General features: G+C 45.5%; 1 protein-coding gene across 1 annotated transcript in view; it reads left to right on the forward strand.

Moving 5' to 3' along the window:
• FKBP5 (FKBP prolyl isomerase 5) overlaps positions 1 to 18,373 on the forward strand; it is a 109,736-nt gene that overhangs the window by 29,788 nt on the left and 61,575 nt on the right. Inside the window, exon 2 of the mRNA XM_061632488.1 lies at positions 10,662 to 10,788. Coding sequence (XP_061488472.1) covers positions 10,684 to 10,788 — 105 coding nt within the window. The 5' untranslated portion in view covers positions 10,662 to 10,683. The remainder of the gene's footprint in view (positions 1 to 10,661; positions 10,789 to 18,373) is intronic.

Raw genomic sequence — 18,373 nt, forward strand, 5'->3', positions numbered from 1 at the left:
AGTCAAAGCGCTACTCGTACTTGTCCTTTGTTCTTCTCCAGTAGCTCGTTGAGTGCCTTCTGGCCTGGGGGGGTCTCATCTTCCAACACTATCTGGTGTTGCATTTTGGATACTCTGTTCATAGGGTTTTCATGGTAAGAGGTATTCATTGCCTTCTTCTGAGTTTGGATGCATCTTAGTCTGGTGTCCCAGCTTTGACCATTCCACCTTGGGTACCCAGGAGTCTAGCCTTTTGGTCTAGACTCCTGACAGCATTGCTCTCAGCTTCTTCAGCACTCTAAAAACCCCTCACCACATTAAGGTGTGCATCCTAGAGGGGGAGACCAGCAATTACTACCAGCTAATTGGTCTGCATAGATTTGCCTACTGCCCTATGCAATTTAAAATGCAATTGACCTGCAATTGATGCCTGAAGCTGTCAGTGCCATAGGTGACCATTGAGAGGGAAATTAGAGCATCAACGCTCCTTCTGGAAATCGCCAATGAGTGGTCTATTTTGTTATCACCACTATAAAAATAACTGATCGTCATAAGATTAGTTGCCGCGGTCGGAAAAAACCATGCCCTGGATGTGGGAGGTGAGGCGGAGAAGGAGCTGGCGATGAGAAAGAAAGAGAAAGAGAAAGAGACAGACGCACATCCAAGGGCAGAATAAGAAGCTGGGTCCTAATTGCTTCACAGTTGGGCAGCCGTGCTGTGTGGGGGTGCGTCCGCGGCTTGCGGGGGAACTTGTCGGCCGCGACTTAGGGCGGCTGGATGGGCGTGGTGGCTGCGAGACGCCGACGCCGCCGTTGCTGCTACCGTCCCGTGCCAGCAGACTCAGTGGAGAAGAGGAACCTGCTGGACTGACCATTTCTTTATTACTATCTACCGGGTGTGAAATGAGACCACTACCATCTTGGGAAGAGGAATCTGCCGCTGCTGCTGCTGGATTGACATCAGAGCGAGACTTCCGCCACCGGCGCTCTAGCCGTCTCACCTCCCGCCTCAGAGTTCGCAGAGTTCACAGAGTTCGCAGCCGTGGGGTAAACCACGGCGCCGTCTGAGCTCTATTCAGGGGGAGAGGGCGTTTCGGAGCCACCCGGTCTCACAGAAATCTGTGAGATTTCTGCTCATCTAACGACCATCTTGCAGCACTAAGTCCCAGGTTCTTAGTCAACCTGCTGTGTTTCACTGTGACTGTTGACTGTTTTTGCCATCTATCCCTCTTGGAGGGTATATAAACAAGCAGGTTGAAATGACCTGGAAAACTAGTGTCTGCAAGAAAAGGAGATTATTAGTGCTCAGAGAAGAAGAGCTTACAGCTGCTGTTGCTGCGGGTTATTATCTCTATCTCTTTCTTTTTTAGGAAGAAACTGTTTTAAAGAGAATACCTGCCTGAATACCTGCCTGAACGGCGGAAGCCTACATTGGGGCATGTGTTTATCGCAAGGGAGTGATGGGGGAAGGGTGGATGGCCAATATATATCGAGGCTGGGTGGCAGAAGCTGGTGAAAAGCTAGGGACAGGTCAGGTAAGAGGAACTAGGGATAGATGCATAATATCTATCCCTCGTTCCAGACCTGTCCAGAGCTGACAGATAACTGGGGGATGCCTAGCTCCACACTCTGACCTTAGGTTGCTGTTGTGTAATGCCAGGTCTGTTGCTCAAAAGACATCTCTCATCCATGATATGATATTGGATGAGAGCACAGACCTGGCATGTATTACGGAAACTTGGCTGGATGAGGCTGCTGCTCCTATCTTGGCGGCCATGTGCCCAGCTGGGTTCTCGTGTGCGCAGCAGCCAAGGGTCGGGAGTTGGGGAGGGGGAGTGGCAGTTATCTACCGAAGCTTCTTGATTCTCACCAGACCCCCTCTCTGTAAGACCAGGATGGCTGAGTGTATGTATTGGAGGTTGGGCCCAAAGGGCAGTCTAGGGATTCTGCTCGTGTACCGTCCCCCCTGCTGCACGACGGACTCCCTGGCCGAGGTGCTGGGGGTGGTCTCGGATGTGCGAGTGCAGTCCCCAAACCTTTTGGTACTGGGGGACTTCAATCTGCATTCCGAGACCACCCTCGTTGGAGCACCTCGGGACTTTATGGAAACCATGGCTTCCTGGGAACTGCACCATATTCCAATGGGGCCCACCCATTTAGCCGGTCATGCACTCGACCTAGTATTTGTCTCGGGAGAGGAGGGGAGTGATCTGAAAATTGGGGATACGTCCATCAACCCCTTGTCATGGTCAGATCATTATCTGATGAAGATGGATATTTCAACGCCACAAACCCTCCGTGGGGGTGGAGGACCCATTAAGATGGTCCGCCCCAGGCGTCTGATGGATCCAAATGGATTCCTGAATGCACTTGGGGACTCATTGGAGCAGGCACACAACCACTCGGCTGAAGCCCTGGTGGAGGGGTGGAATACCGCGATCACCGGGGCATTAGACCGGGTGGCTCCGAAACGCCCTCTCCCCCTGAATAGAGCTCAGACGGCGCCGTGGTTTACCCCATGGCTGCGAACTCTGAGGCGGGAGGTGAGACGGCTAGAGCGCCGGTGGCGGAAGTCTTGCTCTGATGTCAGTCGAACACAGGTTAGAGTGGCTGCGGCAACCTACCATGTGGCAATAAAGGCAGCAAAAAAAGATTTTTATGCTGCCTCTATTGCATCCGCAGAGTGCTGTCCCAGGAGACTGTTCCAAGTGGTCCGGAGCCTGGTCGGTCCAGTTGCTCCGGAACCGATGGAACATAATAAGGTCTCCTGTGACGAATTTGTAAAACACTTTGCCGAGAAAATCGATCGTATTAAGAGTGCTATTCCATACGCTGTGGATACAGTGAGTGAACCAGAGGTGACCAGTAGTGCTCCAGTGATGTGGGACCGGTTCCAGCTTCTCCCTTCTGATGAAGTGGACAAGGTGCTTTCAACTCTAAAGCCAACCACTTGCTTACTCGACCCTTGCCCATCGTGGCTTCTTATGAGCTGTAAAGATAGACTGGGTGAGAGGATCAGGATAGTGGTTAACACATCGCTCGAAGAGGGAATAATGCCATCAGTGCTTAAGGAGGCAATAATAAAACCTATTTTAAAGGAACCCTCCTTGGATCCTCATCATCTCAACAACTTCCGCCCAGTCTCAAACCTGCCATTCTTAGGCAAGACGATTGAGCGGGTGGTGGCGAAACAGTTGCAAGCACACTTGAAGGAAGCGGATTCTCTAGATCCATTTCAATTGGGTTTCAGGCCTGGACATGGGACTGAAACAGCCTTGGTCGCCTTGGTAGATGATATGAGGAGGGCATGGGATAGGAACGAAGGTACCTTCCTTGTCCTCCTTGATCTCTCAGCAGCTTTTGATACCGTTGACCACGGTATCCTTTTGGACCACCTGAAGAGGCTGGGCATAGTACCTTTGGACCACCTGAAGAGGCTGGTAGGTACCAAAGAGTAGCACTGGAGGAGGAGGTTTCAGATCCATGGCCTCTCACTTGTGGGGTGCCACAGGGTTCTATCCTCTCCCCGATGCTATTCAACATCTATGTAAAGCTGCTGGGAGCTATCATCAGGAGATTTGGGCTGCAGTATCATCAATATGCAGATGACACGCAGCTCTATCTCTCATTTAAATCTTCACCGAGGTTGGCTGTAGAAATCATGTCCAAGTGCCTGGACTCGGTGAGTGACTGGATGGGAAGGAACAAGCTGAAGCTGAATCCTGACAAAACCGAGCTACTGTTTGTGGGAGATAAGGGAAGGCTGGGGGATGTGGACCTGATGTTCAGTGGGGTACGATTACCCCTAAAGGACCAGGTCCGCAGCCTGGGGGTCATTCTTGACTCCCAGCTGTCCATGGAGGCTCAAGTCTCGGCTGTGAGCAGGGCAGCGCTGTATCAACTGCATCTGATATGGAGGCTGTGCCCCTACCTTCCCAACCATTTGCTCCCAACGGTGGTACATGCCCTGGTCACCTCTCGTCTAGACTACTGTAATTCACTCTACGTGGGGTTACCCTTGAAAACGGTCCGGAAATTGCAACTGGTACAGAATGCGGCGGCTCGTATGATCAAGGGTAGCTGCCGACAAGATCATATTACTCCAGTTTTGAAAGAGTTACATTGGTTACCAGTTGTTTACCGGGCCCAATTCAAGGTGTTGGTTTTGACCTTTAAAACCCTATACGGTTTGGGCCCAGTTTATCTGAAGGAGCGCCTCCAGCACCGTCAGGGATGCCGCTCGACAAGATCAGCCACTCAAGACCTTCTCTCGATCCCACCGGTTAAATCAGCTAGGTTGGTGAGGAGCAGAGAGAGGGCTTTCTCAATATTGGCCCCCACCCTATGGAACTCCCTCCCAAATGATCTCCGACATGTCCCCTCTATGATGAGCTTCCGCCGGACTTTAAAGACCTGGCTCTTCAGGCAGGCTTTTGGGATGGGTTGATACTTTTACTGTATGTTTTAATATTTTAATGCTTATGGTATGCTTAATGTCTAATGTATTATTCTGTTCTGTACGTTGCCCAGAGTAGCTGGGTAACCAGCCAGATGGGCGACTAATAAATCCAAGAATAAATAAATAAATAAAATAATAAATAAATAAATATACCAGAATAGTGCACTATACATCTGAGGTACACTAGCACAAAACAGGAACAACATTGATTGCTGTCTCAGCTCACTATATATTAACAATTAGCATAGCTGACATCCATTAAAATGTGATTTAATGAATCTTTGCTGAAATTGTTTCATGAATGAATGGATTTTCCTCTTATCACACAAAAATAAGGTTACCAAGCACTGGAAAAGCAATTAATGGTTAAAATAGCATTCTAATGAAGGGCAATAATTGTCTCTCTTCAAGGCAGGAAAATAGTCAATAGAGGAGATGAGAACTGCCGCCCTGGGCTCCTCCTGGGAGGAAGGGCAGGATATAAATCAAATAATAAATAAATAAATAATTTCAGTCATCTGTCCTTTGTAATATAAAAATAAAAAGTCATGATGAGATGGTCAGTCATAATTCAATTTAAAAGGAACAATGCTGAGAAATAGAAGAGGTGGCACAAGTTCAAACTGTAGCAATCAACATATTTTTTAAATAAATTATGCTGTGACTTTTGAATTATTTTTTGAAATTCCAGAGGAAATTATTCACCATAAACATTCACTAATAGCAACCAATTTAATCAGGGAAAGTAGAAACAGATTATTTTTTTCCTGATGGGATGGATGGATTTTTTTAGATACACTGAAAACCACTTTGAAAAGTTTTAAAAAATCTTTTAAAAATTATTAAAATTTGCTCTCTTGTAATCCAAAAGACATAGTCCCCTAAAACTACTTTGGGCACATCTAAGGCTAGAGCAAGCCCTATGTGATTATTCTTTTCTTTAAAATCAGAAACTCCCATGCCATATCTCAATCTTTACAGTTCACCACATGGTATAGTAGACTGCTATTTGACAAATACAAGGCCAGAGTCTTGAGTATGCAGAAGCTATATGGTTCTTGCATCCCACTACCGATATATAAGGCAAGGGTGGCAAACCCATGGCCTGGATCAGAATTTTAAGTTGCCTGCAAGGCCCCATATTCCTTCCCATTGCAATACTGGGCTGGGAGAAGAGATTGTCTTCCTCCCAGTGCTGTGCTGCAATAAGAAGGAGATCTGCTGACTCTGTGTCCTCTCCATGTTAGTGGTGGTCTAGGAGATGTTTAAACCTCTCCATGCAGCTGAATGCTGTCATGGGGGGATTTAAATCTCCATCGCTGAGATGGGCTGAGCCTCAATCTTAGCCCAGTGCTGCAATGGGGATAAGTGTGGTATGTGCCTGCTTATGTATGTGTGTGGACTGCATGTGAGGAGAGAGTGCTTGTGGGTTTGTGTGTGTATTATGTCTGCTTTGTCTGACTTTGGCAATGACTTCTGCTGCTATGTGGCCCTTGAAATGTTGGCCAGCTTGAATGTGGCCTTCCGGCAAAAAAAAGGTTAAACACACCTGGTATAGGGAAAGACAGTGAAAAATTAAGATAGATGGTCCCACTAAATACACATGTGAAAAGAATGGGCAAGGCCATGTATTCCTTTTTACATGCTTCTTCTTGGAAATTGAATTAGATATTTAGCTGGGGTCTCTTTAAAGCCACAGCCATTTGAAATAGTTAATACGCATTCAATGTACATTGCACATACGAAAACTTCAGAATTGCTTTACATGTGGCACTTTTCTAACATAGACATAATTTCTGCAGAGTAAAACTGTACTCTCATGTTGTATGAAGCTGGTGTGCATGTTTGTTTTTGCCGTGAGAGTCAGGAAACCTCTATTTTTTTAATCACTTGCACTGACTTCACATAAAGATCAGTCATAGACTTACCAGGAAATCTCCTTTTGTCGCTTGATAGGGAGGCAGGGGATGGAAAGGAGAAGGAGTGTTCTGTCTTGGCAAGGCAGCACCGCTGAGGGATGAGACAACATAGCTATGTTGCTAAGAGTAAAGGGGGGGGCTGTTTCCGCAGAAGCCAATCTGCTCATATGGGCTCCTGGCAAGGAGGGGCCCATGAACAGACCAGAGTGAAGACTAGCCTTCCTCAGGTCCACTTGCAGGTTATTTTAAGTGGGCTTGCCCCTTTCTCCTCATCCATCATGGGCTCCTGCTGGGAGGAAGGATGGGATATAAATCAAATAATAAATAAATAAATAATCCAGTTCATGAACATTTCCCCACCTTTCCCTCCCTCGTATGTGGTTCCAGTTTATATGTTGTTCAACCAATGACCATTCTTCCTTGCTGTGGACATTTGTCAGTCACCGTTTGCCAGGGCTGGGAAAGAATTTTACCCACAGGATGATTGGCTGTTCCTATGAAGTTTTCACCTTCCTCATAATAAGAATTCAGGTTCTTGTTCTATTTTTCCCATCACAACCTTCTTTGGCAGGAATTCGCATTGGGCAAGATCTATATTTGGGAAAGCTAGGGATGGACTCCTGGCTTTCTTCCTATAGGGATCCCCTTAATGGATTGAAAGTGCAGTCACAACGCCCATTCCCCCAGCTTGGAGGGCATTCCATGGTGGGCCCTTCACTATGGTCACTCCCCATGCTAGCTTCCCAGCACATGGACTAGGGGGCAGGGCTGATGCATTTCACAGCAGGTGGGCTATGCAGTGAATTGATCTTTACCCTATGCCACACCAAGCCAAACCTCTAAGCTGCTCTTGCTAATAAAGTTGTGGACTTGTACATCCCAGTTAAGTCGTCTTGTCTTATTTCTTTGTATTCCACCCTCAGCCTTCCAATACACCTGGGTCCGCAAACTGTACATATTCCTATATATGTGGATATAATCTTCATTTAGAAAAACTAATATGTGAAGCAGTCCATAGTATTGTATTTTTCTCCAAAGATGATCTTGAGATACAGACACACAACTAATGTTTATACAAATTATATTAGACATATCCTGCTTTCTCTACAAAACAGTTCATAGAGTCTTAACGAATTGTTCCCAGGTCATCTCCCATCAAACATCTCAATTCAGCACAGGAGAAAATCATACTGTTTATGGAGATGCTTTTGGTACTAGGAAAAATGTTTAACCATTCTCACAAACATCAACCAAGAGTAATTTGTATATAGAATACATACACTGCTGCAAATGCAAAAAGGAACTACTCATGGGGAAAACACTTGTGTCCAGGCTCAGGAATCTAGCGCTAATGAAGTTGCCAGTTGCTCAGCACAGAGAGGCTGCAGATACTCTACCTCCTCCCCAAAGGGTGATCAGCACAGGCCATCTAATTGGCAGTGGAGATCCTCACATATAACAGTGTTCATGTTGTCTGCTGATGTATTTGAGGCAGGCTGGATTCATACTGCCTCTGGATTTAGGCTGCAGGGAAATCAAATGGGGCTTAATTCATTGGCATATTGAAATTTACCTCTATGAATAACATAACCCTCCTGGATCTGACAAAGATGGTTCATATTGGAAAGTACACACCTTAAGCTTATCACAACTGGAACAAGAAATACATTAAATAATACTGTGCTCTTCGTGGCTGCTATTACAATTTTTCTGCAAGTCCAGCTGTGCTGTTCTGAAAAGAAAAATCTTTTTTACTCTATTACCACATTAGTTATTTTGATACCTGACTCACTACCAAAGAAGGCACATTGTGTTCTTCCTGGAACTACTTCAAAATTAGAAACACACTAAAACAGCTCCAAACTGCAGCCCAAGGCATGTAAAGCCCCACATATTGAGTTTCTGGCCTTTACATTTTTAACATTTTAAATTATTTGACTGAACAGTTTAAATACTTTGTGGTTGTAGATCTACAAAAGGTTAAATATATTATTTGAGCTTAAGTTTATTGTTCAAGTCAATTATACCATTATTTTTCCTACATTTAGAGCTGTTTTCTGATCCACATTTTAAAAAATTACCTAACTTGTTCTAGAAAATATTGATACTACTTATCTTCTAGCTCAGGTGTTACTCAGCCAGGAAATACATTGTGCTGAAAAAAGTCAGTTCAACAGTTGTTGTTTTTTTTAAAAAAAATATGAATCAATCTCCCTAGTGCCGAACCTTCCATGCTGAAGTACAATGGTGTTGGTGTATAACAAGCCTCACTTCAGATAAAGGAAAGATAAATTTAAAAAGGTAAAAAAGAAACGGTATTCTTCCCAGCAGTGTTACTTTTGCTGAGCCATTTTTTTCCTGAGCTAATTTTTCAACAAACCTCTCTACAGTGCAGATTATAATAAGTATAGTTCTGTGTCCTATCTCTTCTTTCAAAATATAAAATGTATTTTCTTTTAGGTTGTATGCAGTACTTTTGGAATTATTGAATTTTTCTGCTGGCTACATTATTTTCAAAGGCTGCAGGAAAGTCATAATTACTTGAATGTCTGATCTGTGTAAAGTGCTGCCTTCTAATTCTGTGTCATGCATTTCCTGATTACACATTGCTAGGAAACAGTTTTTAAAAACTTAAGATTGTGTTCATCGTCTTTATAAAGGTGTGTGCCTCCCCCACCAAAACTTACTAGAGCTTCTGTTATATCTAGTGAAGTATCTAGGTTGGCTACATACACCAGCTCATACACCTGCTGCCACACTTTCCCACCAGTCTGGCTTAGGGATATACAGATCTGTATCTGAATTACTATAAATTAGGGTTTCCAAAACCATTCTAAAAAACTGGGCAGTAGGGCTGCATAAAGACCTGGTCAAAGCCAACCAATTAACACTCCTATTTTACAGATAAAGAACACAAAGGCTGAGAGAGAAGCAATTAGCACTAGACCATGACAGACTAATTTTTTACTTGCTGTTATATTGCTTCAAGTTAGAAACTCTTGCTGATCTACCACAGATTATCCATACATCTGCCAGTATATTCTTCCTGATCTTCCTTCTGCTTGCTCCCCTCACAAGAGCTGTGGCCAATTGAGAGTGCCCTGAGGCATATACACCCATAACCACATATGTCTGTTTTAGAATGGAAATACTATATTTTAAGTTTGTGTATTAAAGTACAGTGTTGGTAGGGTGGAGAAGCATGAAAACTGTCTGGGCTGGTAGACTTCTAGCTGGTTGGCAATTCTGATACCAGATGTGCTATTGCTGTAAAAATCAATCTAGAGTTTGGGTATGGAGTTTTGTTGTATGATTGAGAGGAGCTAGTCTTGGGGCACTTACATTGGTGAGTGAGGGGTTAGTTTGGCATGTAGACCCAAAGCTGGTAGAGAAGACCGCTGCTTTGGGGGAGACTGAAAAGGTTCAGTCAGTGGCTCTGCTACCATTGGTAGCTAACAGCCTTAAAATGGGTGGAGTGCCTGAGACTGGATCCATGGGGATACCACAAGGGCCCCATTCCTCAGGCCCCACAGCTGCCCCAGCTAGGAGATGGCACAGCAAAAAAAAGTGTGAACACCCCACCCCCACGTCCTGTGCTGGCTAACAGAAGCAGCAGAGCTTTAGATGTGGTGGATCTACCACTGTGCTGCTCCTGACCAGGAGTATGGATCGCTCTTCCCCTGTATGAACTATTAGGTGATATATCCCGCATACTTGACAATACATTGAAAAGTCATTTGGTGTAATGACTGAGCATGAGGTTACCTAAAAAGAAGAAAAGGCATGTTTATTACATTTTATATCCCTCCTTTTTGTCAAGGCTCTCAAGGCAGCATATATGATTCACCCCCATTTTATTCTCACAGCAACTCTGTGGGGTAGGTTAGGCTGAGAGAAAGTGGCTGGCCCAAAGTCACCCAGTGAGCATTATGGCTGAGTGCGATTTGAACCCTGGTCTGCCCAATCCTAGTTCAACATGCTAACTGTTACAATAAACTGTCTCTAGATTTGTCATTTGCTGTTCTTTTCCTTCTTTTCTTGTCTTCTATGTACAGTGGGGAATTAAATTAATAAAGTTGATTGATTGATTCTTATGTATTGTAATCTTCTCCTTTGTATTTGCCTCTGAATTATTATATTAGAACGGCCAGAAATTCCAAAAAGAAGTTAAGTTTTATTATTCCATTCATACTGCCTCAGTCATTGCCATATTGAGACACCATGCTGATATAATAGATAACAGCCTTTTGAATCCTGGTAGGACAAGTATCATTCTTCATTAATTGTTTCTGTTTGTTTGCAAAGGCTGTGTCTGTGAAATGAGACCATGACAACTGATGAGGCTACAAAGAAGGAAGGAGAGGTCCAGAGGGCAACTCTTGCTGAACAAGGCGAGGATATCACACCAAACAAAGACCGAGGAGTTCTGAAGGTAAGGCTTCGAAGAAGCTAATCCAAATGTTTCTTTCTGGCTCGTGGTCAAACAGCAGTACTTTACTGTTTCCATTATAGTAAGGCAGAGATTCTTACTCTGTTGTGCTAAGATCTGCTTAACAAAACAAAACAAAACCTCTCAGTATATGATAAATACAGTGTATGGTGTAATTTGACCATGTGTTGAACAAGCATGTGAGTGCTCCACGTTGTAACAAACGCCCACAATATTCGTTTTATTGTTAGGCGAGGATCCGCTCCCAAGTACAAGGTTTCAATATTACTCAAGGAACGACGAAACGGTCTTAAAAGTAAAGCCAGAGTTTTATTGAAGCACTTGCATGTGGAGAAATGAACAAAGCCGAGTCTGCTCCTCCCTGGACGCAGCCAGGTTTTTATACCGTCGGCCCCATATACATCATGCATACATTAACTCTTTGTCCAGCCTACCTCCTTATTCCAGATCTTTTTCCATATAAGGTCTGGTTGGCCCTTTGCCACATTCCTTAGGCAGGCGTTGTCTCCTCACTCAGCGCCATTGAGAATACTTGTGAAACCGGTTTTGCAAGCCAGGTTAGTTTACACAGACAGCAAGATAGCCAGGCCAGCTTATGTAAACAGCAAAGTACGTGCCTATGGAATGTTCACTAAGACACCGGTATTGTCTTTATTTTCCTTAAGCCAAGCAAATTCTACAAAAGCCAAATAAGCATTATTTCTTGTTCATTATTTTCTACAATTCCCCCCTCAAGAGCCCATTTCAGTTTCTACTAAATGGGCTCTTCCTTTTTCTCCATGGAGTTATTCCAGGGGTCTTCCTTATATACCCTTTGATACATGATTTTTCCATACAGTTGCATACTACTTCTTGTTGCTGCATTGTCCGCTATACTACGAATACCGTTCACGATTATTGGTAACAGACAGGGTAAAAGCATACATCCTACTAAAATCAACATGACTAGTATAATCATGGTTTTCATTCCTCCAACCCAGTTAAACCATGAACTCCAATTCCCCAAATCGAGCCCTTTCCATGTTTGAACCGGTACGTGTGCAAGCTTCTTCATTTTGTTTGCCACATCCTTTACAATTTCTCCGTTGTCATCTATTTTGAGACAACATTCCGTTAAATTGAGGAGTCCACAAACCCCACCCTCCTTTGCCAATAAATAATCCAGGGCTAACCGGTTCTGGAGTATCCCTTCTCTCATTTGGGTAGATTGATCAGCGAGCAATGTTAAAGCATGTGCTGTCTGGTTGGTGAGAATTTCTACAACAGCTTGTAGCCGAATTAGCCTGTTTAGCATATAAATGGGAGTTCTGTATCCATAAGTACCATCTTGTGCCCAGGAGGCTGGATCATATGTGGCGATGATGCGCTCAGGTGGCCATTCATTTCTCCATCCATTGTCCTGTCCTCTTGCTAAGTTAACATTTATGGAGCGTTTTCTCCTATCAGTTCGCTCCTCATCGAACACTGGAATTAAAGGATTAAAACTACCTCCTCTTATGGTATAGAGGGGTTGTATGACTCCAACATAACAAGTGCCGGTCCAATTTAAGGGGAGAATGGCATACGCCTTACTCCCGCAAATCCAATAATGTCCTTTTAACGCAGGCCTAGTGCTATTATGCAAGATCGGGGATTTCTTTTTATAGGGGATATAATAACTGTCCTCTGCCCCAAGGGGTCCTGTAACTATCCGGTACCCTCTCTCCTCATAACTGCATCTCCATATGCGAGAGTCATTTTTATATTTACAGATAGCGTAGTTATTAGTCTGATTCCATGTAGTCCAATAGTTATGAAATCCCTTGACGACCGTTCCATTGAGGTGCGTCCACAACCAGCCTTGGTCCTTTAAGATTGTGGGAATCGTTAGATTCCTCTCCTGACATTCATTCACTTGGATGTCTACATTGGGATCATCACATTTGGATCGGCATGAACTTTGATTACGTGCATCAGGGATACATGAACACCATGTACCGTTTTTGAGTCGAATATGTGTGTTATTCCATTGAGAGGCCAACTGAGTACAGTTGGTGACTGGACAATCCCGTATGATGCAGTATGGGTGCCATCCCAATGTCCAATTACATCTGCTATCCCCAACTTGTATCCCTCCCGTGATGTTCTGATGAATATAGTATTTGCCTACCCCTGCCCCGTGTAATTTCCAGATATGGGGTTCTGTCCAGGTGCTTAAATTGACATGCACTTCACTTACATTACTTAAGAGCCACCGGGGTGCCACCGGGAATGCAATCCACGGCCACTCTGGAAAACCTTTTGGACTCCCACAAATCCAGCAGTTTTTGAGATAAAATACTTTGGACACCTGATGGGCAAGTTCAACAAATGTGTTTGTCCTGTCCATCTCGATGGATGCGGACCTGATATTTCTCAACTGCTCATCGTGAAATCGAGGTTGGTTAAAGAAATTTACACACAACAATACAATTAAAATTAGGGAACATGAGAAAACCGTCCCCAGTCTAAATTGTAATACTGGATTCATGATTATAAACTGTCCCTTCTCCTGGAGAACTTGAGCTTCAGGTCAGAGTCCGACACAACCCTCGAAGACCACTTAGCTTCGGGTTCTTGATTGTTCACCCCGCCAGTTGGAGGGTCCTTCGCTACCCTCCTCTCTGGTTCCTGAATGGTAAGTGGTTCAGATGCTCTCTTTATACGGGAAACATGGATCCATTTGTCGCTTCCAAATACTTTTACTGCTGCCTCCGTCACGAGGGCGACTTGCTTCTCTGGTCCCCAGGTTGGTAGAAGGGGCTCCTTTTTCCACTGCTTGACCCGGACCCAATCGCCTGGACGGTAATTATGGATTGCCAAATCCAATGGAAGTCTCTGGAATTCTCGACTATGCCTGTGGAGAGAGGAGAGAACATCCTGCAAGGCAATTACATACTCTTTTAACTGTTTTGCACCCACATCCCCTGTTATGGGAGCCCTTTCTGTCTGGGGCCCTGACTCAAGGGGAGGTCGTCCGAAAAGGGACTCAAATGGTGTCAATTTAGTTTTTCCTCTGGGAGTGTTTCGCATAATGGTCAGAGTCAATGGTAAGGCTTGAACCCATTTTAGTGATGTCTCTCGGAACACCTTGGTCAGCAGTGTCTTAATTGTCCGATTGGCGCGTTCTACCTGACCGGATGATTGGGGCCGCCACGGGGTATGTAACTTCCAGTCAAACCCCAAAGCGGAACTTATATTTTTCACAATCTGGCTGACAAAGTGGGGTCCTTGATCTGATTCAAAAGTCTCTGGTAGAGAATACCGTGGGATGATTTCCTTCAGTAGGACTTTAGCAACAGTATTTGCAGTGGCATTACGAGTGGGAAACGCTTCTGGCCATCCTGTTAGTTGGTCAACGATTACCAACAAGTACTTATAGCCTTGGTTGCGGGGCAGTTCTGCAAAGTCGATTTGTAACCGTTGGAATGGATAATACGCCCATGGTCTTCCTCCCATTGGCACAGGAGGCTTTGGTGCTGGGTTGACTGCCGCACAAATAGCACAGTTGAATACGGCTCTTTTAGTTTCCTCATACAGTCCTGGTGCCACGATCTGGCGAATTAGGAGATCTCCCAGCGCGTTTCCACCCAAATGCGTTTGCGCATGTAAATCCTTTATGTGTTGACGGAGGATCTGCCGTGGGATGATGAGTTGTCCAGTTGGTATCTGCCACCATCCGGATTCTAGTTTTATAGCCTTTTGACCTTGTGCTCTTTCCTCTTCTTTTTGAGAGTATTCTGGTACCTTGGTGGGAAGAGGTAGTTGGATTGCACACATTGTTGCCGTGTCGCTATCGTCTTCAAGTGCTGCTTCCTTTGCCTTTTGGTCTGCGAATTGATTGCCCTGTCTCCATGTCGAATTCTTATCTTTTCCGTGAGCTAGCACATGCACGATGGACACTCTTTTCGGTTCCTGGATGGCGTCTAGAAATTTGATGATCTGCTCTCGATGTTCCACCGGCTGTCCTCCACTCTTCACATACCCTCTTTCTTTCCATATCATTGCAAATGCATGGGCTGTTTGAAAGACATATTTTGAGTCCATATAGATGGTCACACTTTGGTCCTTCATCATCTTTAATGCTTCTATTGCTGCTGTTAGCTCTGCCACCTGGGCGGAATGCGTCGAGGGTAGTTGGCCACTTTTAAGAACCTTCATGTTTTCACATACTGCATATCCTGTTTTCCTCTTCCCGTCTATTACCCGGGAACTCCCATCAATGAACATGTGTCTTCCATCTATTGGTTGGTCTGTCAAGTCAATTCTTGGGCATAGGGTGGTATCTAGGGTCTCAATGCAATCATGCTCGAGCTCTCCTGGCTCTGGTAAAAGTGTTGCTGGATTCAGGGTGTTGCAGGTTTTCAGTGTTAGGTCTGGGTGACCCAGTAGTTGCTGTTCATATTGAGTTTGGCGACTCGGACTTAAAACCTTTGATGCTGCTTCTCCTAAGATCCTCCGGAGGTCATGAGGGCCAAAGACTGTTACTGGCGCGCCCATCATGATTTTCTCAGCTTGTGTTAGCACCACTGCTGTGGCTGCCACAATCCTCAGACAAGCAGGCCACCCTTGGGCTACTGGATCTAATTTTGATGAGTAATATCCCACTGGGAGGTGGTCAGGTCCCATTTTCTGTGTCAGCACTCCCATTGCCATGCCTTTTCGCTCTGCCACATACAGTCTATAAGGTTTACTTCCATTGGGCAAGGCAAGAGCTGGAGCTTGTTGCAACACATTTTTAATCTTCTGAAATGATTTTTCACATTCTTTCGTCCAGTGCCACTTGGAGTCCTTCTTAAGGAGTTCATACAGAGGTCCGACATATTCACTGTACCCTGGGATCCATTGTCGGCAAAACCGTGTCAGTCCCAGGAAGGATCTTAAAGTCTTAATGTCCCTTGGTGGTGGGACAGCACAAATAGCCCTCTTTCGCTCATCAGATAGCCGGCGCCCTTGGGATGAGACCTGGTACCCTAGATAGGTCACCTCCTTCTGATTCCATTGGACCTTTTCTCTTGAAACCCGGTATCCGCATTTATGCAAGTAATTTAACAGGTGCTTTCCATCTTCGGTACAGGCTTCTTCTGTCGGGCTACATATCAGCAAGTCATCCACGTAAACCAGCAGCGTCAATGGTCTCTTTTCTCGGTACCATCCAGCCAGGTCCCTCTGCAACGCCTTGGTAAATTCACTTGGTGAGCTGACGAATCCTTGTGGGAGCACGCCCCAAGTGAGCTGACAGGCCCGTGGTTCCTCCGGGGCTTCCCATTGGAAGGCGAATAGATCTTGGCTATCCTCATGTAGCGGGATGGAGAAGAAGGCATCCTTTAAATCGAGGACGGTGAAGGTAGTAGATGTAAAGGGTACATATGACAACAGTGTGTGTGGATTCGGTACAACAGGCACATCTTCCAGAACTTTTTCGTTGATAATTCTCAAATCTTGGACTAGCCTATACTGGCCTGGCCGTCCTTCCTTGGGGACTCCGATTATCGGGGTGTTGTGTGGGCTAGTGGTCTGGTGTATCCATCCGTATTCCAAAAACAAAATGATCATTTTATGTAGACTTTGTCAGACCTCAGCCCTTAGGGGAAACTGCTTTACTGGCGTTGGGGCGGATCCGGGCTTCAATCGTACTTGGACCGGAGTAGTGTTCTTTGCCCTTGCCGGATTGTCTTTTCTTGCCCATACGTCTGGGTGTACATTGGGAATCATGAGAGGCTCCTGTTGGACATTCTTTTCCTTTATTCCTGCAAGTGCCATTTGGAAGGCACATTCGTTCCGCTTGGGGACCTGTACGTGTAATTCATTGTCTTGGAACGTGATGTGGACTTGCAGCTTAGTTAGAATGTCTCGGCCAAAAATGGGGAGTGGGCATTCAGATGATATCAAAAATTGATGACTAAACTCTGTTCCTTTATCGTGGAACCTGATGGCTAGGGGTTGTGAGACGGGTATCTTCTGCTTGTTGCCTTCTATTCCCATCACGGTGGCAACTTGAGACGTAAGGGGTATCTTTTGACGGGAACAGGTCCGGGGCATCATTGAGAAAGAGGTGCCCGTATCAACCAGCCCTTGTAAAGGGTTTCCATTGATTGTTAACTTTAGCATTGGCTCTGCCTGCGGACCCCCCTTGTATCCCGTCCACCTTCATTCAGAATCATACTCTTCTGTAAATTGCGCCATTTCCTTGGGTGGGCCTTTCTGCATTGGCTGTTCTGCCCTCTTGCCTTCCTGCCATAACTGGTGGTCAGCTCCCCGTTCCCGATTCTCCGTGGTCCTTACTTTACAATCCCGAGCCCAATGGCCCCTTTTGAAACACCGGGCGCATTGGTCTTTCTGTAGTGTGGGGCGGTCCCTGGCTCCCCGCTGACTGACGTGTCTCGGGGGTCCATACCCCCCTCTCGTACCTTGAGTGGCGTGGGTAACTCCCTCCACAATTGCGGCTGCCATCATACCGTATTTTCTTCCTAACCTTCCCTTCTTCCTTCTTCACTTGCTCCTCCCTATTCACATATACCTTATAAGCAATCTCTACTATCTGTCCCATATGCATGCCCATCACTCCCTCTATCTTCTGTAGCTTCTTTCTAATATCCGAGCAACTTTGACCAATAAATAGAGTAATCAGCAATCTCTGATTGTCTTCCGAATCTGGGTCTAAGGCCGTATATTTCCGCATTGTGGTGGTTGATCTTTCCAAAAACACAGAGGGTGACTCTTTTGGTTCCTGCTGCACCTGGTACAATTTGGCCATATTCATTGGCTTCGGTATGGCATTTCTCATCCCATAAAGAATGAGTCTTTTGTAATTGGTTAACAGTGGGTGTGCCTCACCGGGGGTAGGTACCCATCGAGGATCTGCTATAGGGAGGACCACTTCAGGTGCCAGATCAGCGGCATTATTTCCTGTCCTTTGGTTTCAGGCTGCCTCCACCCTTGCCTGGGAAAGAACGAGGCTCTTTTCCTCTTGTGTCAACAGCATATTCAAAAGTGTCTGTATATCCACCCAAGTGGGGTTGTGATTGGCAAAAATGGAGTCCCACATTTGATAATGTTTATCTGGGTCCTCCCGTAACCCCGGCATTTGGTTTTTCCAATTAAATAAATCTGAAGTGGAAAATGGGGCATGCACAAACGCGACCTGGGCATTTGCGTCCAACACCTCCCTCATTGGTGCCACAAAATTTATTTCCGAAACTGAGTTGGATCTATTCCTCCTGTATTGCTTTCCCCCTCTTAATGTCATGGGATCCTCCATTGTCTTTATAGCATTTATCAGCTCTTGTCTTTTCTTTGCAGTAGCCGCGGGTAACTCCTCCCGTTCCCTCTCTGCCAATTTCTCATAGAGTCTTAACATGTTCTCGTGTGCCGCGTCACGTTCCCTTTGGGTCTGAGCCAACTCCTCCCGTAACTGTCGGGACCGAGCCAACTCCTCCCGCACTCTTTCCGCTTGGTCGGGGTGCTCAGGCGGGGCAGTTGGTGGCGGAGCCCCTGCCTGGTCAGCATAGGGAGGCGGGTTCCCTGGTGGTGGCTGTGGAGGGGGCAC

This window comes from Rhineura floridana, chromosome 6 (genome assembly GCF_030035675.1).
Source record: "Rhineura floridana isolate rRhiFlo1 chromosome 6, rRhiFlo1.hap2, whole genome shotgun sequence".
In the NCBI taxonomy this organism is placed as follows: Eukaryota; Metazoa; Chordata; class Lepidosauria; order Squamata; family Rhineuridae; genus Rhineura; species Rhineura floridana.